The sequence below is a fragment of the Rhyacophila brunnea genome, unplaced genomic scaffold (assembly GCF_057557595.1).
Source record: "Rhyacophila brunnea isolate RB1 unplaced genomic scaffold, BYU_Rbru_1.0 scaffold_21, whole genome shotgun sequence".
Classification (NCBI taxonomy): domain Eukaryota; kingdom Metazoa; phylum Arthropoda; class Insecta; order Trichoptera; family Rhyacophilidae; genus Rhyacophila; species Rhyacophila brunnea.
The window spans coordinates 30811718-30826273 of NW_028232871.1; the positions used below are offsets into that span (position 1 = coordinate 30811718).

General features: G+C 30.2%; 1 protein-coding gene across 1 annotated transcript in view; it reads left to right on the top strand.

The window, feature by feature from the left end:
- The window catches only part of LOC147070945 (uncharacterized), a 56036-nt gene that overhangs the window by 766 nt on the left and 40714 nt on the right, over positions 1-14556 (top strand). Inside the window, exons 2-3 of the mRNA XM_085949268.1 lie at positions 2206-2516; positions 3886-4002. Coding sequence (XP_085805394.1) covers positions 2206-2516; positions 3886-4002 — 428 coding nt within the window. The remainder of the gene's footprint in view (positions 1-2205; positions 2517-3885; positions 4003-14556) is intronic.

The following is a 14556-nucleotide window of genomic DNA, read 5'->3' on the forward strand; positions in this document are numbered from 1 at the left end:
TTCGATATTCTTTGAATCGGCCTAGACACTTCATCCGCGTATGTTTAGGCGCCAAACACAATAAAGCCTATGTCCGGTATATTTTTATCGCGCCTAAGGAAGAATTGAAAACAAATATATCCCAGTTAAGTCGCCCTTTGAAGGGAAGGCGCAGAGGAAACCTTTTCACGTATTTTCAATAAAACCATTGAATTGGAAGCTTCCTCGTCCCATTGGCAGAACACTTAATCCTTGCGCTAAACTAGTTTCAACGTCTGCGTATTGAAGATTTTATTGTTTCAGCCATAAAAATAGAATTTGTCTCGTTAAAACGTTATTATCATCTCGTGCTTAAGTACGACGCGTAACGGCCTCTTCCAATTGCTTGATAATTGACTGGGATATTAACCTTTATATTATTTTGTTACATAAGCCTTTTTCAAATGGATCCTAATGGTCGTCACACACGCACCGTTCGTTGCCAGAAAATCACTGTATCTTGTGGGAGCATCAACCCATCAATCACACTCTCACTGATACTAACAGAACACAAAACACTGAGAGCCTATTGGAAAATATTCTAATTTAGGGATGACGACTGCTTTTAATGTGACGCCTTTAAAAAAATGGTATATCATTAACGACCACCCAATATTAGAAAAGAACCAATAAGATGTCAGAGCTATGTGTATTTTTTATTGTCTATCCACATATAATACTATAACAAATCATTTAGTTTTATCAGACACGCTGTTTCTGTCTTTTTATGTGGTGTGTATTACTATATAACATTATCTATTTTGCGTTTCTACATTTTTTTGGCATCGGCTAAAATGATTCACCATTGTCTCTATTGTTTAATTAATCATTTAGTTTCAATAAGAATTCACGATACTCTCTTTTATTTGTTTCCATAGTTGATGATGTCATGAAAATACAGTAATATACACTACAAATCTATACAATTAAATGCAAAGTATGTCCGAAATTTAAAGGATCGAAAATGCTAAGCGCTAGAGCGCTGAAATGCTAAATCTGCTAACGCAATACAAATTAACTAAATTTGTTATTTAATTTACGAGATATGAATTATTGAAGTTTCCATACATTATAACTTTTATATGAAGAAACAATACTCAGTAATTAAATGTATTTTTTTATTTATGGGCCTAGCTACTACATTTAATATTCTTTTAACAATCGGTAACCTTGATAACGAACAGAAAAATTTTCTGATATCATTCGAAGACACAAATATCACGATTTGAGTCCTGAATTCACCGATAATATTTACAATTTTCAATGATATTCTCAAAATTTTGGATAATCTAAAAACATTATGGCAGATGAAAGTAATTTAAAAGAAAACATATTTATATCAAAGTATGATAGATTATCTAAGTTACCGGGCAAACACTCAATTCGAACCTATAAATTATTTACACTTTGGATAAGAGAAGTACCTAACTCAATATTGATTATGTTAATTTTCGTAAAGTAATATGGAATGGTAAAAATACACAAACACGAAGGAAAACCCTGAGCTGAGCAATGTAAGGTTAATAAAAATATAAAAAATATGGTCATGGGCGAGGGAAATGTTAAGCGGAACAGTATGTTTATTCTAGGCAAGATCTTATCCAGATGGCGCAATTTGGCGTTCTCCAGGTACAAGTGACTTAATTGAGCCGTCCAATAGCACTCGCGAGCTATTATCTCTCGCACGACAAGTGCAAGCGTTCGCGAGATTCTCGACAACGCGACGCTAATAGCCATTCCAAAATGAATTATGTCACGTACCTAGAAGAATGTAATATATTGCCAGTATTAAATTAATTAAAGCGAAATAATAAATCTTAGGGCCTATGTGTCACGACTGAGTTGCAGTCTTTCTTCTTGAACTCGCGCTTATTTTTTATGGCTATTCAAAAGTGAATTACGTCACCTAGCTTGTTCACTGCCAATGACAATGTAACGCGTTATATGGGCGCAGTACATTTTTGGTACTCACGCGTAAAGCGCAGTGGGACACGAGCCATCTGGACAAAATCTATCTACCATCGTAAATCGGACGAATGTATACTGCCATCATGATATTGTTACTTAACTTACTCGCCAGACTTCCTTAGTGTCCATCTATCAAAATATAGTAATCTTATAAAGACTATTAATGTTCCTATAAATTTTACTCTAATTAAACGATCTTCACAATTACAACTTTCACAGATGCGCTGCACGCCGACGAAATAAATACCATTAAAACCGACGAGTTAATCGATGTGACGCACGACGCTATTAGCATTCAGTCCGACGTCTCCTTCGCTAGTCTGCAAGTGACGGACGGAAGCGTCGTGGCGTCCCGACTCCCCCACGACGTCCAAGGCGCCGCGGAAGCCCTCCGTCAGGGAAAGCTACCCTCGAGGCTGTGGTCGCAGGTGAAGGTAGACGGTGCGGTCAGCTGGGAGGGTGGAGGCGCCGTGACAAGAATCCTTGAGAAGGCCGTGCTGACGGATAGGGACGCCGTTATAGAGGCAGAAGTAATTTAATTTTCATTCATTACGCTTTGTGAATTAGCCATGTTATATAAAGTAGATTCCTACACATTAAATAATAATGAAACTATAACGACAACCTATTGTGATTACATGTAAAATATTGTTATTACCGAATGGTATAACTTATTCATTTGTAAATAAACAACTCAACACCAGAGGAAGATTATGGCATTTTCAAACATTTGTTTCAAAATATTCCTTATTATGACACGTGTATTAAATTTTCAGTTAAGTCAAAAAGTGTATTTGTAAAATCTTCAATTGATAAAACATTTCATGATCTGTACCTATTCGAGTCTGAATATATTATAATATTGAAAAAATTAGCGTTTAATTTATTAAAAATAAATCACTTAATATTACACAGGTATTAAAAAAAACATATTATGTACCAAAAAATCTTGCCTTAAGAACATTTCTGTAGTTCTCTGGAATGTACAGAAAATATTTTTGAATAATTCATAATTCTAGATAATTTTTTAAGTTTAATTTAAATAAGTAAATTTTTCCATAAAATATAAATATGTTTATAAATAATTATAACATCGTCAATTTTTATAAACCAAGTTGCCAATGTATTTTTAAATAATACGAACGGTAGCCTTTATTATTTCTTAACAATATTTAAGACGGTTACATTTAAATTATTGTACGTATGTAGTTCACCATAACACAGTTCACTGTGAGCCGTTGTACCAAAAATAGATGGCCGTACAGCATTGAGATGAAAAAAACGTTGTTTTTTGAGCACTTTACGGTACAACGTCATATAACATACACGTATGTTACAAACCCATTTGGATACCTCGTTTACTTGCAGATTGTTTCCAATTTTATTAGATTCAATAAAAACATTTATTTGATATTGATTGTTATTATTATCAGATTTTTAATTGTTACAAATTGGTAACGACTTACGAGCACCGATAACCTACTTTTAAACTACTTATATTATATGATATTATTATATTTCTAATTTACTTACATACCTAGTGGCTTCTGTCTTTCCCTATATTATTCCAATGGTTTCCGTTTTGTTATTATGTATTTTTAAGGGTTTTGTTCATATATGCATTTGATCTCAATACTATACGATCATCATTTTCCAGAACAGCAGCTTACAGCTAACTGTGTTACAACGAACTGCATTTGTACCATTTTTATACATGATTTAAAACATCTCATACATTGTAGTTACTAGGAATTATTAAATTTAATCGGAAATTACTGAAAGCTTTTTGATCAAATATCATGTCTTTTTTATAATAAACTGAATATTAATACTAAATTATAATCGAATAGCTACTAAGTTTCAAATGATTATAATATGTGTATTTTATTTAAATTTCAGGTTTGTTTTGAAGAAAATTTATCAGCAGAAAATGTCGACAGTACAACATTCGTCAATGATATTAACTTGGCACATATAATTAAAGATTCCCTGAAAAAGTATTCTGAGGAACCACAGGTAAGATTTCTAATAATAATTTTAGTGCTTAGTGCGCGGTGCATATAACGAAGACTGTCAATTATTTTCTTTTTGCCAAAAAAATGACAATGCAAAGGTAAGATTGGCAAAAGCATTTGGTATGTATGTCAGTGTATAGGTACTTATTAAATTTTATATATTAATATGATTACATACCTTGTATGACCTGCAAACTTAACACTTATTTGCTGTAATATTTTTTGCTTTCAAAATTTTATTGTTTATGTATCTTTCGCTTTAAAATATGTATATATCGAAATGGTACTGATTACATACCATTTTCAAGAAATTGTTTGTTCGATTTTCACATTGCCTGCTATAGATAATAATATGCAATGTGTAATATAAATCAATAATTAATTTATTATTCACCACACATTCTTCATTTAATTAGAATGAAAACTATTTGGAAAATGTTATAACGATGTAACATTCTAATTAGTTGAAAATTGCATCATGAAAATTTAATTAATAAAGTTTTCCCAGAATATTATACTAATAAGCTATAGATAAGGCTGATATTTAACAAATAAATTTTACTGTAGCAGATAAGTGCGAAATACTATAATAAAACTAAAAAAAAATAATATTTACTCATTTTATAAGTTTTTTATATTTCGCAGACTATAATAAAATTATTTATTATAAACAAGTTTATCATTAAAAATATTTCGTTTTCACACAGTTTCTATTTTAACCAGCATGATAATGCGTTGATAAGACTTATAAACCGATGCACTATTAAGGCTAAAATACTTGTAAATTTCAAATATAAATTTCAAAAGTGACACTTACCTGAACAAACATTTATTGTTAAAAAGTCTACTACGAAGTTTACCATGCTCTTAAGACTATACCTCAGCTGAGGCATGGTCTAAAAAGATCGTGACTAGGCGAAGCGCGGATTGCGGGTCGCGGGTGCAAATGACGCGAACCGAACGGAATATAATTTGTCATAAAAATTCAACTTGCGTCCTTTTTATGTTATGTTTATTATTATATTCGTAATAATAATAGTATATTCATTGACATATTTTCTCAAGTACATGCGGAACGTTTTTAAGTAATCTTTACACGATTGAAGAACATATTCATCCGACTCCATCACAAAAGAAATTGACACGGCCGAAATTTCGTTCCACATAGTGTTGAAAATTATTTGCCGTTTCACTTATGTACGCTATTAAGAGCGCGTTGAGGCGCGCTGCTATTTGGAAAGGGAAAGTCGACCTGATCGCACGTCATTTTTTTTTGTGATGGAGTCGGATGAATATATTCTTAAATCGTGTAAAGATGACTTAAAAACGTTCCGCATGTACTTGAAAAAGAAAACATGTCAATGAATATACTATTATTATTACGAATATAATAATAAATATTACATTAAAAGGACGCATGTTGAATTTTTATGACGAATTATATTTCGTTCGGATCGCGTCATTTGCACCCGCGCATCTCCTAGTCACGGTCGTTTTAGACCATGCCTCAGCTGCTCAAAGTTTCAGAATGTAGAGTCACCTTATTGTGCGATATATAAAACCTTATAAAATTTTAATTTAAGTATAGTTATGTACAACCATATATATATATATATATATATATATATATACTATTATTATTGTAATCATGTGAAAGCTGTACATGAACTTAAAAAAATGTATTCACCGCGTGAAAAGTTTTGCTTTCTTTCAAACACCACTCCTCAAAATTAGAGTACAACGAATAATATTCCGCCGTCATTAAACTAAGGGTTATGTTAAATAGGATAACCTACATAATGCACTCACAGGTAATTAATATACATATGCATGTAAAACTTGGACGCTCGGTAAAAGATAAGTTGACATATTATTCATAGTATCACATATCTTTGATTATTTCATTTTCAATTAAGTATTATAGTGTTATGTCCGGAATATACTTTTCCATACCAGTTAAGAGCATACATAAGTGAAACGGCAAATAATTTTCAACTGTATGTGGAACAATATATCGGCCGCGTTGCCATTCGGAGAGCGATAGTCGACCTGTTTGCATGTCAATTTGTTTTGTGATGGCGTCGGAGGAATTTATTCTTAAATCGTGTAAAGATGACTAAAAAACGTTCCGCATGTACTTGATAAAGAAAACATGTCAATGAATATACTATTATTATTACGAATATAATAATAAACATAACATGAAAAGGACGCATGCTGAATTTTTATGACAAATTATATTTCGTTCGGCTCGCGTCATTTGCAGAATACGCGCATCGCCTAGTCACGATCTTTTTAGACCATGCCTCAGCTGAAGTATAGCCTCATGGATCTGAAAGACAATTTTGGGATAATATTCCGGTGAAACTAGGTGTTTATAATGAAGTTTATTTTTGTCGACAATAAGTTTTAAAAATCATCTTTATAATGATTTTGTTAACGGTAGCTTTGGGTAAAAGTACACAATATAACTCGATGAATTTTTTTATCTTAAAAATCGATTTGAAATTCTTCAAAGTAAAACTAAAAAACCCCTATTTTCGCCGAGATACTCGTAAATACATATGTAATTCACTAAATATAATAAGAAATAATTACAAGATAAAAAAGAACTTTTTATATACAACGTTTTTAAATTTTCTGTTGAATCATATGAACTTGATTTGACTAGCTAAAACGATCAAATAAAATGTACTTGATAGAAATAATACTGAAATGTCATCTTGACATGTCATATTGATTTTCATAGTAACGCTCGTATATATTAATAATTTAGTTGCTAGGACCCTAGCAACCAATAATGGTGTCGAAATAACTTTTCATACAAAACAGAATTAGCTGAAAATGAATTCAATTCTACTTAAAGATGGCTAAAAGTATTTAAAAAATGCATTGGCATCGTGTTCTGATATATTCTAAAAGTTTCAAATGTCTAAGTTAAAAATCAATTGCAAGATTTGTAATGGACAAAGAAATACCGGACAAATAAGAATACGAGCTAAGAAAAACATTGTAATAAAATATACGTATTTAGGTATAAATAGTAATATATTAGAAAAATATTATGTAGATTTATCCGAATCGTGTCCCGAAATTATTTCTACGGATGCAATTGGTAGTATTACAGTTCACCATGTGCTGTTGTATCATAAATATGTGACCATACAGATTGATACCAAATTCATCATAAAATAAAAACTTAATACATAATACATAATAACATAATAAAAACTACCAGAATACAAGGGAATGATATAAAAAAGTAAGTATATAAGTAAATTATAAATACAATCATATTTTATATTATTATCTTCCAATCAATATCTAATTAATTATTAAATAATGTTCTCATTGAATCTAATATAATTGGAACATTAATGTCTGCACTACTACTACACGAATAACTGAACATTTTTTTATCTCAATGCTCTACGGTCTTCTCTTTCCAATACGACAGCTCACGGTGAACTGTGATACGGTGCTAACGGTACTAACCGAATACCACGGATTGTTTTGATAATTTTAAATTGTATCTTCGTATTTGAGTTTCCTAACAATTACAATCAGCACTGACGCCGATTCTATTTCTACACGCGTTGATCAATTTATAACAAGTTCTAAATACATTTTATTTACACAAAATAACATAATATAACCTTTACATACTAAAATAATAAATTCTATGCTACTTTATACTTCTCGAGCGTCATTGCAGAGTTAAATATTAAATATGCATTTACTGGCAATTGCCTGCAAAATTAAAGTACAATTTTGGTCGCAGTATGCTCTAATTAAACCCGGGCCGTATTCCCCGTTTGTCATTTTTATTGCGATTATGCATATTCTCTATATTATAAAACTGCACTTAATTGAAATTAATGGGAGCTTTCCTGCAGCGCAAGAAGAAGCTCGAGCTAGGCGGAGCTTTTATACACAAAGCTTTTATATCTCTCGACTTAAGATAATGTCTTCTGAATTGTGTAGGGAGACTGGTAAACGCTTATTTTATGCTTCCTGCTGAAATAATTATAGAACAATACTGTGCATTAACTGCCCTGTCTCGTTGCAAAAGATTTAATGGGACATTATTATTCCATACATAAAGCGATTTTCCTCTCATAAAATTCAATATATTTAATATGTTTCTATTCACTTACAAAGTATAAAGGTGGGTCTACCTCATGAAATCTATGTTGCTGCAAGAGATTGAATAGTCTATTTATTATCAGGCGCGCACACAAGGGACGGAAAAATACAAATTATTTAGATAAATATAATATTACTCTTCGCCAGGATATCATGGCTGAAGATCGTGACTAGAATAATTATTTATTGACTGTTGAAGAGCCTTCTCAACAGGTTCGTCTCTCTTTGCTCGGTATTCTACGGCTCGCAAGTTCTGTGGCAACTGGAAGACTTATGTCATAAATTGTTGCCATCTGGGGCATTAAATGTTCACTTTAATATTATCATGCAGTATATTAAGACAAAACAGCGTAGACTATACAAATGGACACTAATGGTTTTAATAATAAATACCGTTTGGCCATGAGCTTTCGATAATCATGCGTGAATGTGATAGCTTGCATTAACTCGAGAAGGACACTCATAGTTATACCTACAAGTCAGGTGTTTATCGCTAGACTGAAAGTTTGGAGTATCTAGGTATGGTGAATATATGAAAATTGGACTCTCTATGAAAAATCCTTATGAATATTGCTTCATATCGTAGAAAAATTTATTTGACCGTTTGATCTAACAAATTTAATTTAAAATTAGATGAATATTGAACGATCCGGTTTGTAAAAGTTTACGTGTCGACCACTAATGCAAATAGAAATATTTACGATCTTCGTTTATCTTTTTTTAAATCTTGTATCGAATGAGTGGATATCAAAATAATGGAATGGTTCAATATTATAATGTACATAATAATAATACTTACTGGAAAATATTCGTTACAAATTTAATATATCAGAATAAATAATATAGCATATTATACAATAAAATGTACCAACCTAAAACTTTGTCAGAATTATGTCATTATTTTTATCGGCATATCTCAATGCGCGAGTGCTGGAGACTAGCTTTATTGCTTTTAAACCACTCAATTACCATAGGGGCCAAAAATATTTTACAAATACAACGGCGTATAACATAAGGCTACACTTCAGTTGAGGCATGGTCTAAAAAGATCATGGCTAGGCGATGCGTGGATTGTGCAAATGACGCGTGCCAAACGAAATATAATTTGTCATAAAATCCAACATGCGTCCATTTAATGTTACGTTTATTGTTATATTACTAATAATAATAGTATATCCATTGACTTGTTTTCTTTTTTAAGTACATACGTAAAGTTTTTTTAGTCATCTTTACACTATTTAAGAATATTTTCATCCGATGCCATGACAAAACAAATCGACGTGCGGACACCTACCTGTCTGTCTTCGATTAGCGACTTGTGAGAAATTTCGTCGCACCTAATGTTGAAAATTATTTTCCGTTTCACTAAAGTACGCTCTTAAACACGGATTACTCTTGACGCTATGTTTAAATCATGTTAGTAATCCCATTTTCTTGATTTAAAATAGAAAAATATTTTCAATTAAGTACTCGAAGAAACAATTTACCAAAAATATCAGTAAGTTAATAAGTTAAGAGCACTCGATATCTTAAAGTCGTGTAGGTACTTGATTAACACTTTATTTAAGTTTTTTCTATTGTTTCCAATATGTTTATTTATAAGATTTTCATATATTTTCCAATCTATCATTTCTTGCACTGGTATGATTCAACATTTTTAACCAAAAGAAAGCTTTAAATTCCCATTATTATCTCTTCATACCAAATTATAATAATTAATATGCACATGATCAGTTAATTTTATATGGAAATATACAGTATAAAATAAGACTAAGAAGGTGGCGCATACTTTCAATGAAAATCTGTTTCTGTGATTTGTCCAAAGTATCGCAAAACTTCAGAGTCATAATGAATAAAATAGGGCTTATAATAATGATTGGCCAACTTTAGTTTAGGAGACAATACACAAAGATGAATAACAGAATACATTATATTATTTACTCAAAAGCTGGTTGAGTAAATTTCAAATATTTTCATATAATCACACAAATTATATTAATCACTGAATTATGCAAAGTTTTTACCCTCGAACAATTGCTAAAACACAAAGTTTTAAAATGATAAAAATTACATTATACCTACTCACGTAGTTGTTTTCTCGAAATGGTGATACCACACCCTTTCACATTATGTAGTAGTAATGATTTCTCGACTTACCTGAAAATAATGAAAATAATATCATTAATAAATTTTGCAATAATATTAATGGCCGACATGCTCAGCGTAGGTCAAAATAGAGCTTTTATGGAATTTTCAGAGCATAACCCTGGATATTCCTTAAATGTTGTAGATAATCTATTTATATAATTTTGAAGCTTTATTATCGTTTATACTTATTTTAAATATTTGATGAATGCATAAAGGATTTTTATTACATAAAATAGTATTCTTTTAAACCTCTCGCTCTAATATTTTAGAATATAGTCATATTTCAGTACGTCCATGTGAAGTGGTGTTAAGATTTTTTAGATTTATTAATTTTGAAACGCATTTACAAAACCATAACTAAAATTAATGTTAACATTATATAGTGATTTTTTAATAATTTACTAATTTAATATTAATACTAATTCAATTTAATAATTTACGATAAAAAATTATATTTTATAATCTTTTTGATCCCAAATTTGACAAGAATTAGGCATTTTATTTATGAACACGATTAACACATTTGAAGATACTAGAGTCAATCCACTGTTGGATGAAGGTTTCCTCTACTCTGTTCACCCTTCTAGGTCTCCAGTTATTTTCTACTAACTATATTTACCGAAATTTATGACTACTTAGTCTATCCAACGGGTTTTATGGTTTCTTGTAGTTGTTTAGTGTATCTTGGTTACCACTATATGAAGGCATTTTCCCACTCGCCGCCGAGTGGTATGTCCAGCCCATTGTCCCATTTTATCTTCTTAGCTACTTCTATCATATCGAATAATCTAATTTCCTTTTCGAAATTCTCATATTTTTTTAGAAATTATCATAAATAAATAGATTCACAATTTTCTTAACAAAACTTTAGCAAATAACACAAAATATAAACGTGAAACCCGGTTAATAAAATTGACACTTCTAATCTTAGTGCGATAAATAATGTAAAAAACTAAAAACAATATACGGTTGTCGATGACATCTAGTAACAAATAGTCATAATTAAGGGTTTTAAATCTCTATTTGTTGGGTGTTTTGTTGGTAAGTGGTCACAAGAGAGTGGCCGGTTACTGTATGTACTGTACTTACCCTACTATTATCAGATTTAAGCATTATTATTGTATAATATTTATCATTTATAATATGTATTATTGTAAACATCAAAAACCTGGGTTATAAATGCATTGTTGTCAAATGCATTTACAACGTGTTTCCACAAGAGCATCACTCGTGCAGTCATCAATCAAATTGAAGTTCGGTGTCATTGGATTAAGCACAGAGTATTCAGTCACCCTTGAAATCGAACTGAGCTTGCGTCGCCAATATGATAATACTGTTATGGAATACTAATATAATCTGTGAACGTGAATTATTTCCGATTAGGTGTTGGACATTGGACCGTGTTAAGAACGCTTCAATAACGTTTCAATTTAATCTTAAGGTTACTTGTAAAATAATTACAAGATAAAAAGAACTTTTTATAAATACGACGTTTTTAAATTTTCTTTTGAATCATATAAATTTGACTTGACTAGCTTAACGCTTTCGCTGCTGAATAGATAATGAGATTTTAATTGCCCCCTTTAAAATGCACGTTAATTACATCGATCGGCCGCCTGGTCATTACGCACCGTGTGCGTCTTCCGCGTCCAAAGTATTAAGGGGGGACATGCTCGTCGTAGGTCAAAATTAAGTTTTTATTGTATTTTCAAACCATGATCCTGGACACTCCTTAAACGTTGTAGATAATCTATTTATATAATTTTGAAGCCTTATTATCTTTCATATTTATTTTAAACATTTGTGATGACTGCATAAAGTATTTTTGTTACATAAAATAGTATTCTTTTAAACCTCTCGCTCTAATGTTTTAGAATATAGTCATATTTCGGTACATAACTGTGCAGTGATGTTAAGATTTTTTACATTTATTAATTTTTAAACGCATTTATAAAACCATTAGTATAATTTATGACGAGATAATTTTTGTAAAATATTCACGATAAAAAAATATATTGATAATCTCTGTGATCCCAAATTTGACAAGAATAAGGCATTTTATTATTCAAAAAATCGGCAAGATTAACACATTTGAAAATGATTCTAAAGATACTTATTATAAGCTATGTTTTTAACCATTCAAGTGTGATAAACATCTTATGAATAATGATTGCTTTATACTAATTATTGACCTAAGAATAAGGTAGTGTTTTTTTGAAATACGCCATTTCTTTTGTCATTCCCCAGTGGTTAAACTGCAACATACGGCCGTAGCCATAAATTAAAAAAACTATAATTGAAGTAGGAAGTAAAATGATATTGACTCGCGTGTTTGAACATGTACCGTTTAAAAAAGAAATAAAAAAAAATCGGTTAGGTACATGTTCAAACACGCGCGTTAACACAATTTTACTCCCTACTTTAATTATAGTTTTTCAATTTATGGCTATGGCCGTATGTTGTAGCTTAACCACTGGGGAATGCTAAAAGAAATGGCGTATTTCAAAAAAACACTACCTTATTCTTAGGTCAATAATTATTATAAAGCAATCATTATTCATAAGATGTTTATCACACTTAAATGGTCAAAAATATAGCTTATAATAAGTATCTTTAGAATCATCTTCAAATGTGTTAATCTTGCCGATTTTTTGAATAATAAAATGCCTAATTCTTGTCAAATTTGGGATCACAGAGATTATCAATATAATTTTTTATCGTGAATATTTTACAAAAATTATCTCGTCATAAATTATACTAATGGTTTTTTAAATGCGTTTAAAAATTAATAAACGTAAAAAATTTTAACACCACTGCACAGTTATGTACCGAAATATGACTATATTCTAAAACATTAGAGCGAGAGGTTTAAAAGAATACTATTTTATGTAACAAAAATACTTTATGCAGTCATCAAATGTTTAAAATAACTATAAAGGATAATAAAGATTCAAAATTATATAAATAGATTATCTTTAACGTTTAAGGAGTGTCCAGGATCATGGTTTGAAAATACAATAAAAACTCAATTTTGACCTACGACGAGCATGTGGGCCGTTAAACGATCAAAAAAATGTATACTTGATAGAAATACTAAATATACTACAATGTCATTTTGACGCTCCTTATTGATTTCCATAGTAACGCACGTATATATTAATATTATTAATTTAGCTGCTAGGACCTACATAGCAACCAATAATAGTTTTACTTTTTACGGATTTCTTCCGAAATAACTTTTCATACAAAACATAATTAACTGAAAATGAAATCAATTCTACTTAAATACGACTAAAAGTATTAAAAAATGCATTGGCATCGTGTTCTGATATATTTTTAAAGTTTAAAATGTCTAGCTAGTCGGGAAGTTAGTTAAAAATCGATTGCAAGATTTGTACCGGACAAAAAACCACCGGACAAATAATAATACGAGCTAAGAAAAACGTTGTATAGATGTGTCAGATAATACGATTATATTATAATAACCATTTCGTTGAGTATTTCTTCATTTTTCATTGAATAAATTTTAGATATTTTATTGACAATAATATTTATAATTTTTCGGTGTATTTATTTCGATTCAGAAGTACTTTTTTTTCCTTTAAATTAACAATGTTATGGTCACACAAAATATTATAATAAGATAAGTACTTATTATTGTAAATGTCGTCGTGTTAAAATTTAGAATAACGACACCGACCTTCATAATATTAATATAAATAAATGTCCACAACACGTTCATTAAGTCAATTACAAACTTTAATGAAAAGTTTACCGAATTCATATTTATAATATGCAATGTTATCAAAATTAAATATAATAAATAATGCATATTGTGTTTAAAATAACTTTTACTGATATCTGATGTACTAAATTAATTTAAACACGATGTTTTTTAAGTATTTACAATTAAAGAAAATGGAATTTTGTATATTATGATAAAATGTCCATAATTTTTATAATTATGTTTTCGTTAATTATACAGTTTTTGTAATACAGGAGTTAACTAAATATCCCGAAAAAAGCTTACGTAACGATTTTGTTAACAAAAAACATTAAATTTACGGCGAAAAAGGATTATTGTACCACGTTTTTCTTAGCTTGTATTCTTGTTTGTCCGGTGGTTGTTTATCCAGTAAAAATCTTGCAATTGATTTGTAACTAACTTCCCGACTAACTAGACATTTTAATCTTTTAGAATATATCAGAACACGATGCCAATGCATTCTTTTAATACTTTTAGCAATCTTTAAGTAGAATT